This window comes from Dasypus novemcinctus, chromosome 8, assembly GCF_030445035.2.
Source record: "Dasypus novemcinctus isolate mDasNov1 chromosome 8, mDasNov1.1.hap2, whole genome shotgun sequence".
Classification (NCBI taxonomy): Eukaryota; Metazoa; Chordata; class Mammalia; order Cingulata; family Dasypodidae; genus Dasypus; species Dasypus novemcinctus.
The window spans coordinates 57,536,963-57,554,792 of record NC_080680.1 but is presented as its reverse complement, the minus strand read 5'-3'; the positions used below and the strand labels follow the sequence as shown (position 1 = coordinate 57,554,792).

Sequence of the window (17,830 nt, the reverse complement as noted above, 5' to 3'; positions counted from 1 at the left end):
ATGTCTGGTGATTGCCTCTGAAGCACCATCCAGGGCAGCTCCATGTCCCAAAGACGCCTCCACCTCTCATCTCTTCCTGCCTTTCCCCATACCCATCAGCCACCATGTCCACTTTTCCCAATCCAATGCCACCTCTTCTATGTGGACATTGGATTGGTTGTGTCCATTGCACCTCTATGTCAAGAGGAGGCTCAGATTCCACATGGATGCTGGATGCAATCCTCCCACTTTCAGTTGTAATCACTCTAGGCTCCATGGTGTGGTGGTTGTCCTTCCTCAACTCCATCTTAGCTGAGTGTGGTAAGTCCAATAAATCAGATTGTAGGTGCTGGAGTCTGTTGAGGCTCAGGACCTGGCTATCACATTGTCAGTCCAGAGATTCAAATCCCCTAAATATATCTTAAACCCCAACATTAACTGCACCTCCAGCACATTAGCATGAAAGTCTTATGAAGGGAGATCCCATCTGAGTCCAGATTCATCACACATAAACACCATTTCCAAAGAGGGGCCATCTGACCTGGTAGTTAACCCCATCGGCCATGACCATAACTCCCATGGGTCTCTTTAGCCCTCAAAGGAACCAATATCTGGGGGTTGTATCTGCTTTATCTGTCTCTCTGACTCTGAAGAGTGTTGTATTTTAAGGAGGTCCCATTTATCTATTTTTTCCTTTGCAACTTGTGCTTTGAGCACAAGGTTCAAGAAACTACTGTCCACCACAAGATCTTGAAGATGTTTTCCTACATTTTCTACTCAGACTTTTATGGTTGTTTTTATATTTAAGTCCTTGATCCATTTTGAGTTAATTTTTGTGTAAGGTGTGAGATTGGGGTCTTCTTTTTTTCTTTTGGATATGGCCATCCAGTTCTCCCAGCACCATTTGTTGAATAGACTGTTCTGGTCCTGCTGGGTGGGTTTAACAGCTTTGTCAAAAATCACTTGACTGTAGATGTGAGGGTCAATTTCTAAGTTCTCCATTTGGTTCCACTGGTCAATCTGTCTGTCCTTATGCTAGTATCATGCTGTTTTTACCACTGTATTTAAGTAATATACTTTAAAGTCAGGAATTGAGAGTCCTCCAAATTCATTCATTCATCTTTTTAAATATATTTTTGACTATTCAGGGTTCCTTACAAATAAATTTGATTATTGGCTATTCAATTTCTGCAAAAAAGGCTGTTGGGATTTTTATTGGCATTGATTTGAATCTATAAATCAGTTTGGGTAGAACTGAATCTTAATGATATTTAGTCTTCCAATCCATGAACACAGACTGTCCTTTCATTTATTTAAGTCTTCTTTGGTTTCTTTTAGCAGTGTTTTTTAGATTTCTAAATACAGGTCCTTTATATCCTTGGTTAAGTGTATTCCTAAATATTTGATAGTTTTAGTCACTACTATAAATAGAATTTTTTTTCTGATTTCCTCCTCAGATTGCACATCAGTAGTGTATAGAAATGCTATTGATTTTTGTGCAAGTTTGCTAAACTTTTTATTAATTCTAGTACCTTTGTTGTGGATTTTTCAGGATTTTCTAGATTTAGGATCATGTTATCAGTGAATTAAGAAAGTTTTACTTCTTTCTTTCCTGTTTGGGTGCCTTTTATTTCTTTGTCTAGCCTAATTGCTCTAGCTAGAACTTCTAGCACAATATTGAGTAATAGTGGTGACCGTGGGCATCCTTATCTTGTTCCTGATCTCAGCGGGAAAGCTTTCAGTCTTTCAGCATTGAGTACAATGTTAGCTGTAGGTTTTTCATATATGCAGTTTACCATATGGAGAAAACTTCCTTCTATTCCTATCTTTTGGAGTGTTTTTATCAAAAAAGTGTGCTATATTTTGTCAAATGCCTTTTCTGCATCAATCAAGGGGATTGTGGTTTTTCTTCTTCAGTTTATCAATGTGGTTTATTATACTAATTGATTTTCTAGTTTTTAACTGCTCTTGCACACCTGGGATAAAACCCGCTTTATTGTAGTGTATAATTCTTTTAAAGTGCTTTTGAATTCTGTTTGCAAGTGTTTTGTTGAGGACTTTTGCATCTGTATTCATTAGAGATATTGGTCTGTAATTTTCTTTTTTCATAGCATCTTTATCAGTTTTTGGTATTAGAGTGATGTTGGCTTCATAGAATGAGTTTGGTAGCATTCTTTCCTGTTCAATTTATTGGAAGAGCTTGAGCTAGATCAGTATTAGTTCATCTTTGAATGATTGCTAGAATTCACCTGTGAAGCCTTCTGGTCCCAGGCTTTTCGTCTTTGGGAGGTTTTTGATGACTGTTTCAATCTCTTCACTTGTGATTTGTTTGTTGAGGTCTTCTAATTCTTCTAAAGTCAGTGTAGGTTGTTCATTGGTTCCAGGAATTAGTACATCTCGTCTACATTTTCTAGTTTTTTGGCATGCAGTTGTTCATGGTGTCCTCTTATAATCTCTCTTATTCCTATGGTTTCAGTGGTAATGTCCTCCTCTCTCATTTCTGATTTTATTTATCTGTGTTCTCTCTCTCTCTCTCTCTCTCTCTCTCTCTCTGATCTAACTAAGGGTTTGTCAATTTTGTTGATTTTCTCAAAGAAACAACTTGGTTTTGGATTCTCTTGTTTTTTTATTCTCAATTTATTTCTGCTCTGATCATTACTATTTCTTTCCTTCAGCTTGGTTTGGGATTAGTTTACTGTTCTTTTTCAAGTTCTTCCAGCTGTGCAATTAGATCATCAATTTTAGCTCTTTCTTCTTTTTTTAATTTAAGTATTGAGGGCTATAAATTTCCCTCGCTGCACTGCCTTTGCAGTGTCCCATGAATTTCGATATGTTGTGTTCTCATTTTCATTCTTTCCAAGATATTTGCTGAATTCTCTTGCAATTTCTTCTTTGACCCACTGATTGTTTAAGAGTGTATTGTTTAATCTCCATATATTTATGAATTCTCCCTTTTTCTGTCCATTATTGATTTCCAGCTTCATTCCATTATGATCAGAGAAAGTTTTGTATAATTTCAATCTTTTTAAATGTAGTGAGTCTTATCTTGTGACCCAACATATGTTCTATCTTGGAGAGGGATCCATGAGCACTTGAAAAGAATGTATATACTGCTGTTTTGGGGTGCAGTACTCTATAGATGTCTGTTAGGTCTAATTCATTTATTGTATTATTCACATTATCTGTTTCTTTATTTATCCTCTGTCCAGATAGTCTATCCAATACTGAGAGTGGTGTATTGAATTCTCCAACTATTATTGTAGAGACATCTATTTCTACCTTCAGTTTTGCCAGTGTGTGCCTCATGTATCTTGGGGCACTGAGGTTAGGTGCATAAATATTTAGAATAGTTATTTCTTATTGTTGAATTGCCCCTTTTATTTATATATAATGACCTTCTTCATCCCTTATAACAATTTTGCATTTAAAATCTATTTTGTCTGATATTAGTATCGCTACTCCAGCTATCTTTTGGTTACTATTTATGTGGCATATCTTTTTCCAACCTTTTACTTTTAACCTGGTGTGTCCTTAAGTCTGAGGTGAATCTCTTGCAGACAACATATAGATGGTTCATATTTTTTATCCATTCTATCAGTCTGTGTTTTTTGGTTGGTGAGTTCAAGCCATTAACATTCAATGTTATAACTATAAAGGCATTACTTACTTCATCCATTTTGACCTTTGGCTTTCTGTTGTCATATCATACTGTAGTCTATCTTTTTACCCTTTCATTTACCCTCTCTAAATAATCTTCATTTCTACACTCTTCTCCAAGTCTCTCACCCTTATTTTTTCCTTTCAGGTTGCAGCACTCCCTTTAGTATCTCTTATAATTCTGGTCTTTTAGTAACAAAGCATCAGTGAAGATTTTGAACTCCCTTTCATTTCTGAAGGACAGTTTTTCCAGATACAGAATTCTTGGCAGTTTTTCTCTTTCAATATCTTAAATACATCAAACCACTTTCTTCTCTCCTCCGTAGTTTCTGATGAGAGGTCAGCACACAATCTTATCAAGTTTCCATTGTATATGATGCTTTTCTTTTCTTTTGTTGCTTTCAGAATCTTCTTTATCATATTTGTCATTCTGAAGAGTAGGTGTCTCAGGGTAGGTCTATTTGTGTTTATTCTGTTTGGTTGTGTTATGTTATCCTTCTTGGCTATTGATATTTATGTCTTTCCTAAGAGCAGGTAAGTTTTCAGTCATTATTTCTTTGAATATTCTTTCTGCCCCTTTTTCCTTTTCTTCTCCTTCTTGGACACCCATAATTTATATGTTTTTGCATTTTGCATTGTCATTCAATTCCCTGAGAAATTGTTCCATTGTTTCCATTCTCTTCATTTTCTGTTCTGTCTTTTCCAGTTCAGATATTCTGGATTCATAATCACTATTTCTGTCCTCATACTATTCAAATCTGCTCTTATGTGCCTCTAATGTATTTTTAATCTCATCCATCATGTCTTTCATTCCCATAAGGTCTGTTACTTTTCTTTGCAGACTTTCAAATTGTTCTTTATGCTCTCCTAGTGTCTTCTAATATTCTTTATCTTTAGTCACATTTTCTTTCAATTCTTTAAATTGATTTAGGAGAGTTGCGTAATTATCATTGATTAATTGTCTTAAATCCTGTATCTCTTCAGGATATTTTGTTTGTTCCTCTGGCTAGACCATGTCTTCCTGTTTCCTAGCATGGCTTGTAATTTTTTACTGATGTCTAGGTAACTGATATGTTGGTGAGTTTAGTCTGATGGCCAATTTCTCTCTTTTGCCTATTGTTATTTTTTCACTGCTTTTCTTTGGTGTTTGGTTCAACTTATCTTAAGTCTCTAAAATTGGCCAACTTAAGTTATCAAAATCATTCCAGGGGCTCACTAATGGGGCACAGACTTTCTCTCCAGAGTAGGGTAAAGAGAGCTCTAAAAGTAGTTTTGTCTATGAAGTTTTCCGACTGGCCAGCAGATGGCATTCATTGGTGTACCTTTCCATGGAGGTGTATCTGTTATCCTTTGTTTTTGTCTGGCCAGAGCTAACATTCAAAGCAGGCCCATTGTCCGAATTCACTGAAGAAAAGCCTTCTGGTTCCCTCTCCCTTTTCCCTTGTAAAAGCTGACAGGGGGGAAGACATCTGCTCCCCTCTCAGTCAGCTGCAAAGAACCAGGGGTTTTACCCCCACTGAATACCTTGATTTTAGGGAAGGGGAGTCCTTCCCAGCAGCTGGGAGGTTTAGTAACTCACAGTTTCTTGTTTTGGCTTCTTTGTCTCTCTGTTCCTCATTCTCCTGGGAGTTGTGAAGCACTCTCCTGGTCTGCTGACCCCCAAAACAGGTCCCTCAGTCAGCTTTTGGCTCTTCATTGTTGTTTTTGTGAGAGAGCTGAGCCTTAACTACCTAATCTGACACCATCTTCCCACAGTCCTCTCTCAATTGTTATTTTTATCACCCCCCCCCGCGACTTTTTGTGTGCCCTTTGCTCTCTGTGTCCATTTAGCTGTATGTTCTTCTGTGTCTATGTATTTATTTTCCCCCTCCCCCTTGCAGCTTGCTTGCTGTCTGCTCTCTGTGTTCATTAGCTGCTGGCTCTTCTGTGTTCTTTCTTGTCTCCCTTCTTTTTTGTTGCATCATCTTTGCTGAGTCAGCTCTCTGTGGTGCCTGCAGGCCGGGTGGTGCTCTGCAGCACCTGCAGGCTGGGCAGCTTTCTGCAGCCTGCCTTCACAAGGAGGCCCCAGGACGCAAACTGAGGGCCTCCCAAATGGTAGACAGGATCTCATCTGATTGAGCCACAGCCACTTCCCTCTCTCAATTGTTTTTTATCCTCTATATCATTTATCTCGAATCTTTATTTTCTTGCTTCTACTCACTTTGGGTTTAGTTTGCTCTCCTTTTTCTCGATCCTCCAGTTGTCCAGGTTGGGTATCTCATTTGGGATATTTTTTCTTTTTTAATGTAAACATTTAGAGTTATAAATGTCCCTCTCTACACTGTCTTGATACGTCCTGTAAGTTTAGGTATATTATGTTTTCATTTTCACTTGCCTTAATATATTTCCTGATTTCCCTTGACCCACTGGTTGTGTAAGAGTGTGCTGTTTAAAATCCTACATTTATGAATTTTCCAGTTCTCCCTGTATTATTGATTTCTTGCTTCAATCCATTGTGGTTGAAAAAAATAAATTGTATGATTTCAATATTTTTCAATTTATTGAGACTTGTTTTATGACCTAACATATGGTCAATACTGGAGAATAACCATGAGCACTAGAGAAGAATATGTATTCTCCTGTTGTTGGGTGACTTGTTCTATATGTGTCTGTTAGGACTAGTTGGTTTATAGTATCATTAAAGTCTTACGTTTCCTTATTGATCTTCTGTCTAACAGTTCCATACATTATTAAAAGTGATGCATTGAAATCTCTTACTGTTAATGTGGAATCTTGTATTTTTTCCTTCAAATCTATTAATATTTGCTGTATATATTTTGGGGCTCTTCTGCTAGGTGCATATTATTTATAATTGTTAAGTCTTCTTGTTGAATTGATGCTTTTATCAGTATATAATGACCTTCTTTGTCCTTGGTAGCAATTTTTTTACTTAAAATCTATTTCAACTGATATTAGTATAGCTACTCAGCTCTCTTTTGGTTACAGTTTGCATGGTATATAATTTTTCAACCTTTCACCGAAAACCCATGTGTGTCTTTCAATTTAAAGTGTCTCTTGTAAACAGTATGTAGTTGAGTCATGCTTTTTATCTGTTCTGCCAATCTTTGCCTTTTGACTGGAGAGTTTACTCTATTTACATTTAATGTAACTACTAATATGCAGGACTTTCTTCTGTCATTTTGCTATTTGTTCTTTGTCTTATAACATTTTTGTCCTTCAATTCTTCCATTAATGACTACTTTCATATTTATTTAATTTTTGGTAGTGTACCATTTTGAGATCCCTCTCATTTCCTTCTGTATATATTTTTCTTACACTTTGTGGTTACCATGAGGCTTAAACTTAACATCTTCAATCTATAAAAATCACATTTTATTTGATACCAACTTAACATGAGTAGCATATAGAAACACAGTTCCTGTACCACTCCATCCCCCCACCTTTTTGTTGTACTTGTTAAAAATTGCACCTTTATGCATTGTGGGTCCAAAACCATAGATTTATCATTACTCCTCATGCATTTTCATTTTATAATATGTAAGAAGTTAAATGCAGAGTCAAAAAAACGATATAACACAATAATACCAGCATTTATAATTACATGTATGTTTACCTTTTCTAGAGATCTTATGCCTTTTCAATCCACTATCCACTATCTAGAGTCCTTTCCTTTCAGTATGAAGAACTCCCTTTAGCATTACTTATAGGGCAGATCTAGTGGTGACAAACTCCCTTAGCTTTGGTTTATAATGCAATGTCAATCTCTCCCTTACTTCTGAAAGACAGTTTTGCCAGACATAAAATTCTTGGGTGGAAATTGTTTTGTTTCAGCATTTTAAATACATTGTCCCATTGCTTTCTTTCTTCCATGGTTTCTGATGAGAAATTGGCATTTAATGTTATTGGGGCTCCCTTGTGTTTAACACATTGCTTTTCTCTTGCAACTTTGAGGACTATTTTCTTGTCCTTGGCATTTGACAGTTTGACTCCTACCTGTCTGTGAGTTTATCCTGTTTGAGGTTTGTTGGGCTTCTTGAATGTATAGATTCATGTTTTTCAATAAATTTAGGAAGTTTTCTGCCATTATTCTTTGGATATTCCTTCTGAACCTTTCTCTCTTTCTTCTCCTTCTGAGACTCCCATAACGTGCATAATTGTATGCTTGATGTGTCCCACAGGTTTCTTAGACTCTTTTTAACTTTTCTCCCCATTTTTTTTTCTTTCTGCTCCTTTGCCCTAATCATTTCAATTGTTTTTTCTTATAGCTCACTGATGCTTTCTTCTGCTAGCTCCCATCTCCTTTGAAGACCTCTAGGAATTTTTTACTTCAGCTCTTATAATCTTCTACCCCAGTTTTTCTCTTTAGTTCCTTTTTTAAGTTTGATCTCTTTATAGCAATTCTCATACAGTTCATTCATTGTTTTCCTGGTGTACTTTAGTTCTATCTCTGTGTTTTCCTTGAGCATATTGAAGATCTTTTTTTTTTTTTTTTTTTGAGTCTTTGTCTGGTATATCCTCCAAAGTGTTATATTCTTCACTGATGGCTGAATTTTTATCTTGTTCCTTTGGTTGGGCCATCATTTCCTGTTTGTCTTGCAATATTTTGTTGTATACTACATTTTAATATTTTAATGTGTTAATTTTGGGATTTAGTCCTTGGGCTGTCTGTTCAAGTTTATATTCAGCTAGTGATATGACAGAGAATTCTTTGAGTGTCAGGAGCTAACAAAAACAAACAAACCATTGTGAGAAACACAATCTTTCCAAAATAACTCTGCACTGGCTTGTTTTCTCCTGCAGATTTTATGCTTCTATCAAGAAGATCAGCCCAAGGCAAAAGTGAAATGCAGGATCCTTTCTGTCTTTTCCTGCATCTTGCTCATGGCTATAGGAATTCCATGTCTATAGGAAACCAAATGTCTCCTCTACTCTCTAAGAAATAGACCCCTCCATCCCATGTTCTCTTGTGTGTCTTAAAAACATTGTCCTTTACCCCAGATCACTTTGACTTAATTGTTCCTTATATTGCCTGCAGGGCAAGTTCTGGGAGGGAGAGCAGAGAAAAGAGTCCTGGTTCAGTCTTTCAGTCCACCACCTGAGAGATAGGCAGTGATAAATAGGCATCCAAGTATGTGCATAAGGGTTCCTCTCCTCCCTCCAGAAGAGGGCCAGGGACCCACAGTGGGAATGCAGTCCAGTTCTACATCCCACAATGAAGGAGGAGGGGCCAACTAGGACCCTATGAGCTTCTCCTAGGGTACTATAACCCTTTAATTGTTTTCCAGAGCTTTGAGGAGGAGGACTTTGCCAGTTGTTGCTACTTGCTAAAAGATTCTGTGGGGGAACCACAACCTGGAGCATCTTGGCCAACCAGAAGTCCCTTGTGGTTTGTTTTTTATAATGTTTTGTACCCTGGGCTTCCTGGTAAGGTTTTTAACAAAAAAGTTTGTGGCTCTGTCTCCCAAGGGGTGTGACTTGTACCACCTGTGTTATAAAGGTGCAAGATGGTGTTGACTAGGGTGGGAGCAAGGCAATAAATAGCAGTGAATGAAGAGTGAGGAATTATTCCCTTCTAGTTCTCTGATCTTTGTGATAGTTTCAAGAAGAAAGTCTCAGGTTCATGCTAATATATATTTAATAGCTCTTCAATATTTACTACATTACTTTTTAACAAAGAAAGTGAAGTCCTCAGGCTTCAAGCCAGTGGGCAACAGTTTCTAGCTAGAACTTAAAACATTGCTTCATTTTCTTGCATTTATTTTGTAGTATTTAGGGTGAATAACATTGTCTTTCAGTTTTTAGTATTTAAAAGGTTTCCTTGTTAAGTATATTTGTTTAAGTAAAAAAGTAAGTTGATATAAAGCAAAATACTATAATAAACAACAATAGTGCAGGTAGTACCAGAATATGGCAAAAATGATGAAGTGGTATTTGAATGACTGACATGTAGGAATCACTTAAAGGTGGAAAAACAAGTAAACAACAAAGGTTGAAAGATGTTAATTTAGTCCAATTGATTCATTTACATGTAGGAAAGCTAGTATTTATTGGCATCTGCAATGCCTCAGGCTGTGTATCAGGCTCTTTTTTGTATATTATTCCTATCAGCCTCACAACCAGCTTGAGACAGACATGATTATTCCCATTTTATGCATGAAAAAAACGAAATTCCAAGAGGCAAAGGACATCGCCCAAATTCACACCACTGACTATCAGAACCGAATTTGACCCAAGATCTCTTTTCTAGTGGAGAGTTATTTCCATTAAAACTCATTGTACCAAAAATTTGTGGTGAATATGCATTTATGCGAAGGAAGTTCCACAAAGTATCATTCTGATGTTCAGCCAGCAGCTTTACATATTTATAATGGAAGAGTCTAGCATCTGCTCAAGACCTGTATTTTAATCATGTCATTCTACTAACCCAATCATGGACTGCTATGTTGTTTGTCAAGGGGTGCTAAACCAAAGCTAAAATACTGTTTTAATGAAAGTGTGATTGTGGTGCTTTTTAAAAATTGTATATATTCAGCCAATCTAATCACCTATATTTATGTTGCGTGCTGTAAAATCTGGCCAGGAATTTGGCTGGGTAGAAGAGATAAATTCTGTAGTAGAGTTCTTTCCCCTCCCCCTTCCCATTTTAATGTAAGATATGGTAGCATTAATTAAATGGAGGAGTTTAATGATCAGATTTTCCCTTCTGCAAAAATATTTTGTGAATCATAAATTTTGCCTGCATTGTTTGGTGCTGCTGGCCTGGAAGAAAGATTTGGCAGCATGTTCTAGGACAGATGACACCGAGCAATTAGCAAGCTGACTTCAGCTGCTGGCAGCCGGGTACTAAAAGAACATGCTAATGTCCTCCATTTTGACATGCCGGCTGGACTTTTTTTTTTTTTTTTTCCTGAGGAGCTGGCGCTATTTATGATTCCATTTTTATCTTTTAAATGCCATGACAGATGGCAGATTCTTTAGCCAACTCTATTGCCAGGAAATGCAGAAAGCTTGAAAGCACCATGGTAATGGTGAAATCAGACCATGCAGGCACCCCAGGCAAATCTAAGAGTCATTCCCCAAATTTCATGAGAATAATGGTCATCTTGGCTCCCATCTCTTCTGGGGAGGTGGGGTGAGAGGTGGTGTAATACAGGAAATTAAACAAAATGGTCCCACAGAAGGAGCTGCTACTTTGATACCACCAGCTTCTTCACCTTGGAATGGATACCATTAGAGCAATGGCACTGTAGTTTTAAACGTGAGGAGATATTTGGAGGGCTTTTTGGGGGAGGAGAAGGAGGGGGCATTTGGAAGATGATCTATTTAACTTTTACAGAAATAAACAGCGTTGACCTTGTTTCACTTGCTCCTGCTGGACTTTTATTACTAACAAGCCAACCACGACCATTCACCATATCTTTCTCTGCTAATGTTTCTCTGCTAATGAGTAGTTTGCATTGTAACTCATGAAAGTGGAATGATGTATTTGATCCAGTCATGTTTAGAAATTACATCCTCTTCACCACTGGCTTATTAGCTTTAGGTCAGCGCAGACAGCTGCCTCAGGGTCTCAGCTGGGAACACTGGCCACAGCAAACATATTTCTTACTCTTATATGGTCCCTGGCCTGCTTGCCCTCAGTCCCATCTGTCTGATGGCAGACTGCCTATTTCCAACGTGGTCAGTTCCTGATCATCAGGCAGGGAGGCCAAGCAGGGAGGAGTTTGGGATGGACAGCCTGGATCAAAAGACCGCTTTAGTTCTCTCGCAGAGGTCACCCCCACACACATAGCAGAAATGCAGCCATCCTGAGGCAGCTTTCAGGGCCCCGTCAGTTATTTTCAGAATTCAGTCTCCAGAGAGGAAAGACAAAATGGATACTCAAAATGGCTGCCTCTGACTGAGCCCCTCGCTCAATCTCACATTAAACCTTGTTGCTCTGATCCCGTCTCTCCCCTCAGCTGCTATTTTGACATACTTTTAATGGGGTGCAGAGTCTTTAATCCTACAATTAATGCTAATACTAAAAATACACGTACTTAGGTTTTAAGTTTATACTAAACCATAAATGTCTGATTTACAACTCTCCACAAGAGCACATTTTTAAATAGCAAATTGGAGGGAACAGTGAGTCAATTTATTCATGTTTCTGGAGGGGTAAAATGGAAAAAATGGAGAAACTGGAGGCACTGAGGGAACACCTAGGCATCATTTTCATTTTATTTTAGGTCAAATGATAGATTCTAGGGAGGAACTATGAGATAATAAGAAGAAAATTACAGAATAAAGGCATAATTCTAGGACACACTTGCTGGAGAAACATCATAATTATTATACCTGAAAATGCATATGCATTTTAAGAAAACGGTCAAAGGAGACTAAATTAAGTAAAACATTGCAGAGTACACAGATATTTTTCTGAGTGAGTTTATCATTTTTTCTTTCTTATAAATAACTAATTTCATAAACATCTCATGGTCCAGCATTGTATAAAACCATGAAATTGTCCAATTATCTTTGAATAAATTCGTCAAAAGTTTAGCTGTACAAAAGGAAAACAGAATGTTTTAATTTAAGAAAAAAAATGTTGTTTTCTATCTGCAATTCTCTAAGTAATCCACTGCCCTTATTCAAACTGGAAAAATAATGCTGTGGGGAAAAACTCAGGTGAACATTCCTTATAAGTCTAGGTATGTCAAATGTCAGAATTTCCTTGTTATATTTCACTTAGCAATTTTAATTTTGGGGACATAGATTTCTTTTTCTATGTATGGCAATCCCTCATAGGTGATCTTACCAACCAGGTAAATAGAAAACTCAAAAATCTTAGCCTGACCTTTCAAGTGAAGTCTGCACCAAGTCAAACTTATCTCCCTTTATTTTTTGGTCAACTATTTTTTCCCATGATTTCTTTGTCTTGGGCAGACTGGTTGGCTCATTGTTCTTACATGACCTGGTTTTATGTTCCTTCATGGTCAAAAGTAAAGCATCAACCCTCATACCCTGAAGGGCAAGGCACATTTTTTAAGAAATAAGAAATTGTTAGTGAAATTTCTCAGGTTAGTAAGATAAATATAAACACCATAACTTACCTGGTTAAATAAAGAACCTCCAAAAGAGGAAAAAAATTTATATATAACTTTTTGGCAATTTAATATTGTGTCTTGTTTGTTTAATTTCTTGATACTCTCAATTCTCCTTAAAATAAAAATTACATATTGAAATGTTCTAAAGATCACATACATTTAGTTTTATTTTAAAATTGGAAGCAGTAGGTGCAATGTGATTTAGTGACCCATAGAATGAGAAGCACTTTATGGTATCACAAACCCAAGATTGTGACAAATTTTGCTTACCTTGAATTTGTATCATTTTCAACTTTCTTTTACAATTTCTGTAATAGTGCTTAGGCATCACAGCTCTTTTTGGTGGATTGCTAAGCCAGCATTTATTAAAAATTCTGCATGAGAAGAGGTGTGAGGTCAAAAGACCTGGATTCTAGTCCAAGTATCACCTCCTGCATGCTTTATGATCTCTCAAAGTTTTTGAACCTTTCTGCTATGATTTTCTTTTCTGTAAAGAAGGGATAATAATCCTTGTGTAACATAACTCCCACATATCTTGTTAAGGACCAAATATAAAAGTACATGTAAATTGTAAAGGATTTGAGCCTCACATAATATTTCAGGGTTGGATGGTGCTCAGCAACCATCTGGTCCATCCCCCACATTTTATAGAAGTATAAAAATAAGGCCCAGAGAAGGGAGATGAATTAGATAAGATTACATGGCTGGGTAGTGTGATCTGCCCTTAGGTAATTTACCATGAGAATCATGAATACAGAGGATTAGCCAAATTCAGGTTACTCAGCATTTAAATTATCAGTTTTAAGAGCTTAACTTCTTGCATTTCCATGGAGAAAATACAATTTTACTATTATACAAATATACAAAACGAGTATACTCTTCAAACTCATTTAATAGGTACAATTGGATATGAAATTCCTGTCTGGGGGAAGGAATCACACTAAGCATTTACAGGCCTGAAAAATATCATTGCCAGAATTAGCCTGCTCCGTCACCTGAGTTTACCATCAGGGCAGTTGGAAAAAATACTTTGGAGAGTAGAATAGTCGATTTAAATGTTACCCAGTTGTTGGTTTAACAGCAAAAAGGTATCATTCTGAAAGAGCTGCCCTTGATTTTTCATTTGAGTCACAATACAACATATCCTTTAGTAAAGGTGTGTATTGTTATCGTTTCATTCCAGTAGATGGTGAAACAGGAACCCATGCTGAAGGCTGCCTTGCCTCTCTTTGCCAGATTCGTTGTCAGCAATGGGCGGCGGACCAGGCCTGGAGTGTTTGAGATCACACTGGAGACCGTGGACACAGCCTTGCCCACAGTGACCAGGAACAAGGGGTTGAGACTGGTGAAAGGGGCCCTGGGCCTGCTGTCCTCTGACCTCCTTCAGTTGACCGACCCTGACACTCCAGTGGAAAATCTCACCTTCCTCTTGGCCCAGCTCCCACAGCATGGCCAGCTCTATCTGCGAGGGACAATACTGCTTCAACGCAATTTCACTCAACAGGACGTGAACAGCAGGAATGTGGCCTATAGGCACTCAGGAAGGGACTCCCAGATTGACCGCTTTACATTTGTAGCCACAGATAAGACACACCACGGCTTTGTTGTAGATGGGAGAGTGTGGGAAGAACCTGTTCCATTCACCATCCAGGCAAGTATGACAAATAGAGTTCATTGTCAGAGAAGTGCGGGAAATCACTTCAAGAACTATCTCCTTATTTCCTTCCCTATTTCATTCAGATGTGTATTGTACATCTACAATCTGCCAGACACTAGGCAAGGAACTGGGCATATAAATCTTGAATCAAATACACATGGTCCCAGCTTATGGGCTAAAGACTGACCTTGAGAGTCAGTGATGATATAGAAAGGAGCAAAAAACATAGGCTTTGGAGAGAGACAAAGGTTGGAATTTCTGCTTTGCCATTTATTAGCTGTCATTTGCCATTTGCAAATAAATTTGCTATTTATTGGCTGACCTTAAAAGTGTTCTTTAACTCATCTGATTCTCCTTTCCTTCTTTGAAAAAGATAGCAGCATTGCAGTGATAATTAAATAAGATTTCAAGGGCACTAGCATATTGCCTGGAACATATTAGATATTCAGTATCTAGTAATAACTAGTATTATACTGAGGCTTATCGGGCCATGTCATCTACTGACATTTTAATGGCTTTCAATTAATCATGTGAAATCTTTCAAGGCAGTATCAATATTGCACATATCATAATGATAATAATGGCATTGATCACAATTTTTTGAGTGTTTATTCTAGGTTGAACCCACTTTACTTAAATCTCATTTAATTCTCATAAAAATCCTATTAGGTAAGTTTTATAATCTCTATTTCATAGATGAGGGAACTGAGGTTCAGAGGTTAAATAAGTTGATCAAAGACACACAGCTATTCAGTGTCAATTCTCAAATCTTTCTGATCCCTAATTCTGTGTTCTTTCTATGGCACTACTCTGCCACATTTCTGTTGATTATCACAGTGATTCTTAGAGGACTTACTGTGGTTTTCTTTTGTTAATCTAAACACATAAAATATATTTGGTTTTCAAACTCTTGAATCCAGTCTCCTTGGATGTAGTTCACCCCTGTTTTACATATTTCTGCTAACAGCAAATGAAATATGAATTTGTTGTTTCAAGATACCTTCCAATTATGTAAAAATATTCAGATTATTCCTTGTTTTTTGTTTTGTTTTGTTTTGTTTTGTCTCTCAGGTGGATCTGAGTAGAAAGAGGGGGGAGTCATGATAACATAGAGTAGATGCTGGCTGAGACTGGCACTAGGAAAATCGAGAAAATGTAATGCAATTCTGATGCACTAGGAGAAAAGAGAAGGTATTGATGATGTTGACAAAGTGTAGATAAGTAGTGCTTTGTACATATAACATTATTGTGTTTTTATTATTTTCATTATGTTTTAATTGTTTTATCTATTAATTTCTTTCTTGATTCCTGACTTCCAACTCTAGGTTCAGAAATGTTACCATATTGTCCAACCAGAAACAATTTTCTGTTTCTGTTTGGCTGCAAATTTGTAGGAGTTATAAATTCTGAATGCAGGCATGAATCCAGAGCAGAGAAGGGAAAAAAGATTAGAAAGCAGAGATGGGAAAAAAGGGTTAGAATTTGGAGAAGGCATCAGAATTTAAATCAGGCCTCTTTCAAAAACGACACCAATCTTAAAAATCATGGTTATCCCAAGAGAGTTATCTCTTGGAAGGTGTAGAATTTACTGAAAGGAACATTTTAGATACATGTTATAAAAGTTCTTTTTCATCAAAGGTACAACATTTTCCTTGCTGAAAACAAACAAACCAAAAGTGTAAAAACCTCCCAAGATAATCCCCCTGAATCCCCTGGTGTTCCTGAGCAGAGAGGTCAAGGGGCTTAGGATGAGACTGGCCTGACCCCACTGGCAGAACATGAGAGACAACATCTCCAGTCTCTTGACTTCCAGAGCTTTTTCTGGCAAGACAATATGATGATGATGGCTTGATCCAAATAAGTCACCAAGCATGGTGTCCTGCTCCACCACGGGAGTGGAGCCTGGGGCCTGAGGCAGAGCTGTTAGACTGAGCACGTGCAAGTCATGGGCATTTTACTGATAGAAGCAGGCATAGCCTGATATTTATTTTGTAGGGAATGTATGTTTGTCTGACTATGATCCTGGAAGAGATTCCTGTAGTCCTTCTTTAAAGCGCACCCTCCTGACAGGAGTGAGGGAGAAAGGATAAATATCACTACTTCCCAGCTTGGACACATCTGTGATGATTTTCAGTAAATACAACAGGAGTCATCATAGGTATGTCACCTTCTTTAAAAAGAAAATAAAACAAGTCTTAAGCTCTACATTTAAAGATACCTCCAGTATACTGAAACAGAGGACCTGCTTCTGAGGAAGCTAGAAATTTAATAAGATGAGGAGGTATTTTAGGTATATGACACAAAGGGGACCATGTAACCACAGTTTAGATATTAACACTTTAAAACAAACAAACCAAAAAACAGTTTTTCTTCCATCTTCTACCCATCATCACAGCTCTGACTGAGAGTTGCACATTTTTCAGAAGAGAACAATGATGGTGACTTTTGCTCTTTTACTTTATAAACATTGTAAAAAATTCATAATCTACAGAAAAGGACAGGAAAAAATCCTTCAAAATCATACCACTCATAGATTAAGTTAGTGAAATTCCTGTTCTAGGTGATAAGAAGTGGGGTGATGTTATATATCCTATTACATATATTCAGTACACAATTCATTATATTGTGAATATATGTATTACTCATGTCATTAAATATTCCTTGAAAGCATGATATTTTAAGGAGGCATAACACTCTGTCTCTGGCAGAGATGGTTTATAAATCCCCTGTAGGATTTTTTTGTTTTCTTGGAAATTTTTGCTATCATAAATAATATTTTAGTGAAATTCCACATACATGTGGGTATATATATTAAATATGTGGGTATATATATTAAATATAAATATATGTTTATGCATTTGTACACATCCTTACCAGATATACTCATAAAAGTGACATTTTTTAATCAAACTATATGCACATTTTTAATATCCTCCATCTTTATAGACAAATTTCCTTCCAGAAATTTTTGACTGATTTTCACCCCTGCCAGCAAAATTTTTTAAAAAATGTTTCTCCAAACATTTACCAACATAGAGTATAATTATTTTTATTAAAAACAAAAAAACAAAAACAATTTACCAATTTGAGAGGAAAAAATGTTTGGTTGTGAAAAAATTCCATGTAATAATATACAAAGGCAGAGCTATAATTTTTCAATTTTGCATTTTACAAATGGTCCCTGATTTTTGCCTATGCTTGTGCAAATATATGGATATATCTGTTTTATAACAAAATGGTATTTTAGTCATGTTCTATTCTGAAACTTGCTTTGCTTTTCCAGTAACTTAGATACCAGTCTATTCTATTCCTTTTTCTTTTTAATAGCTGCATAGTATGTTATTATATCAAATGTACAAAAAAATACATAGATATGGTCTTAACATTGACACGAATTCCTTACTTTGCTAGAGTGCACTAAGATTTACAGTGATATTATTTAAGGCATAAA

At 36.8% G+C, this 17,830-nt stretch overlaps 1 protein-coding gene across 1 annotated transcript in view; it reads left to right on the top strand.

Moving 5' to 3' along the window:
* Positions 1-17,830, top strand: part of FREM1 (FRAS1 related extracellular matrix 1) — a 161,804-nt gene that overhangs the window by 114,001 nt on the left and 29,973 nt on the right. The window contains exon 25 of the mRNA XM_058301883.2: positions 13,959-14,373. Coding sequence (XP_058157866.1) covers positions 13,959-14,373 — 415 coding nt within the window. The remainder of the gene's footprint in view (positions 1-13,958; positions 14,374-17,830) is intronic.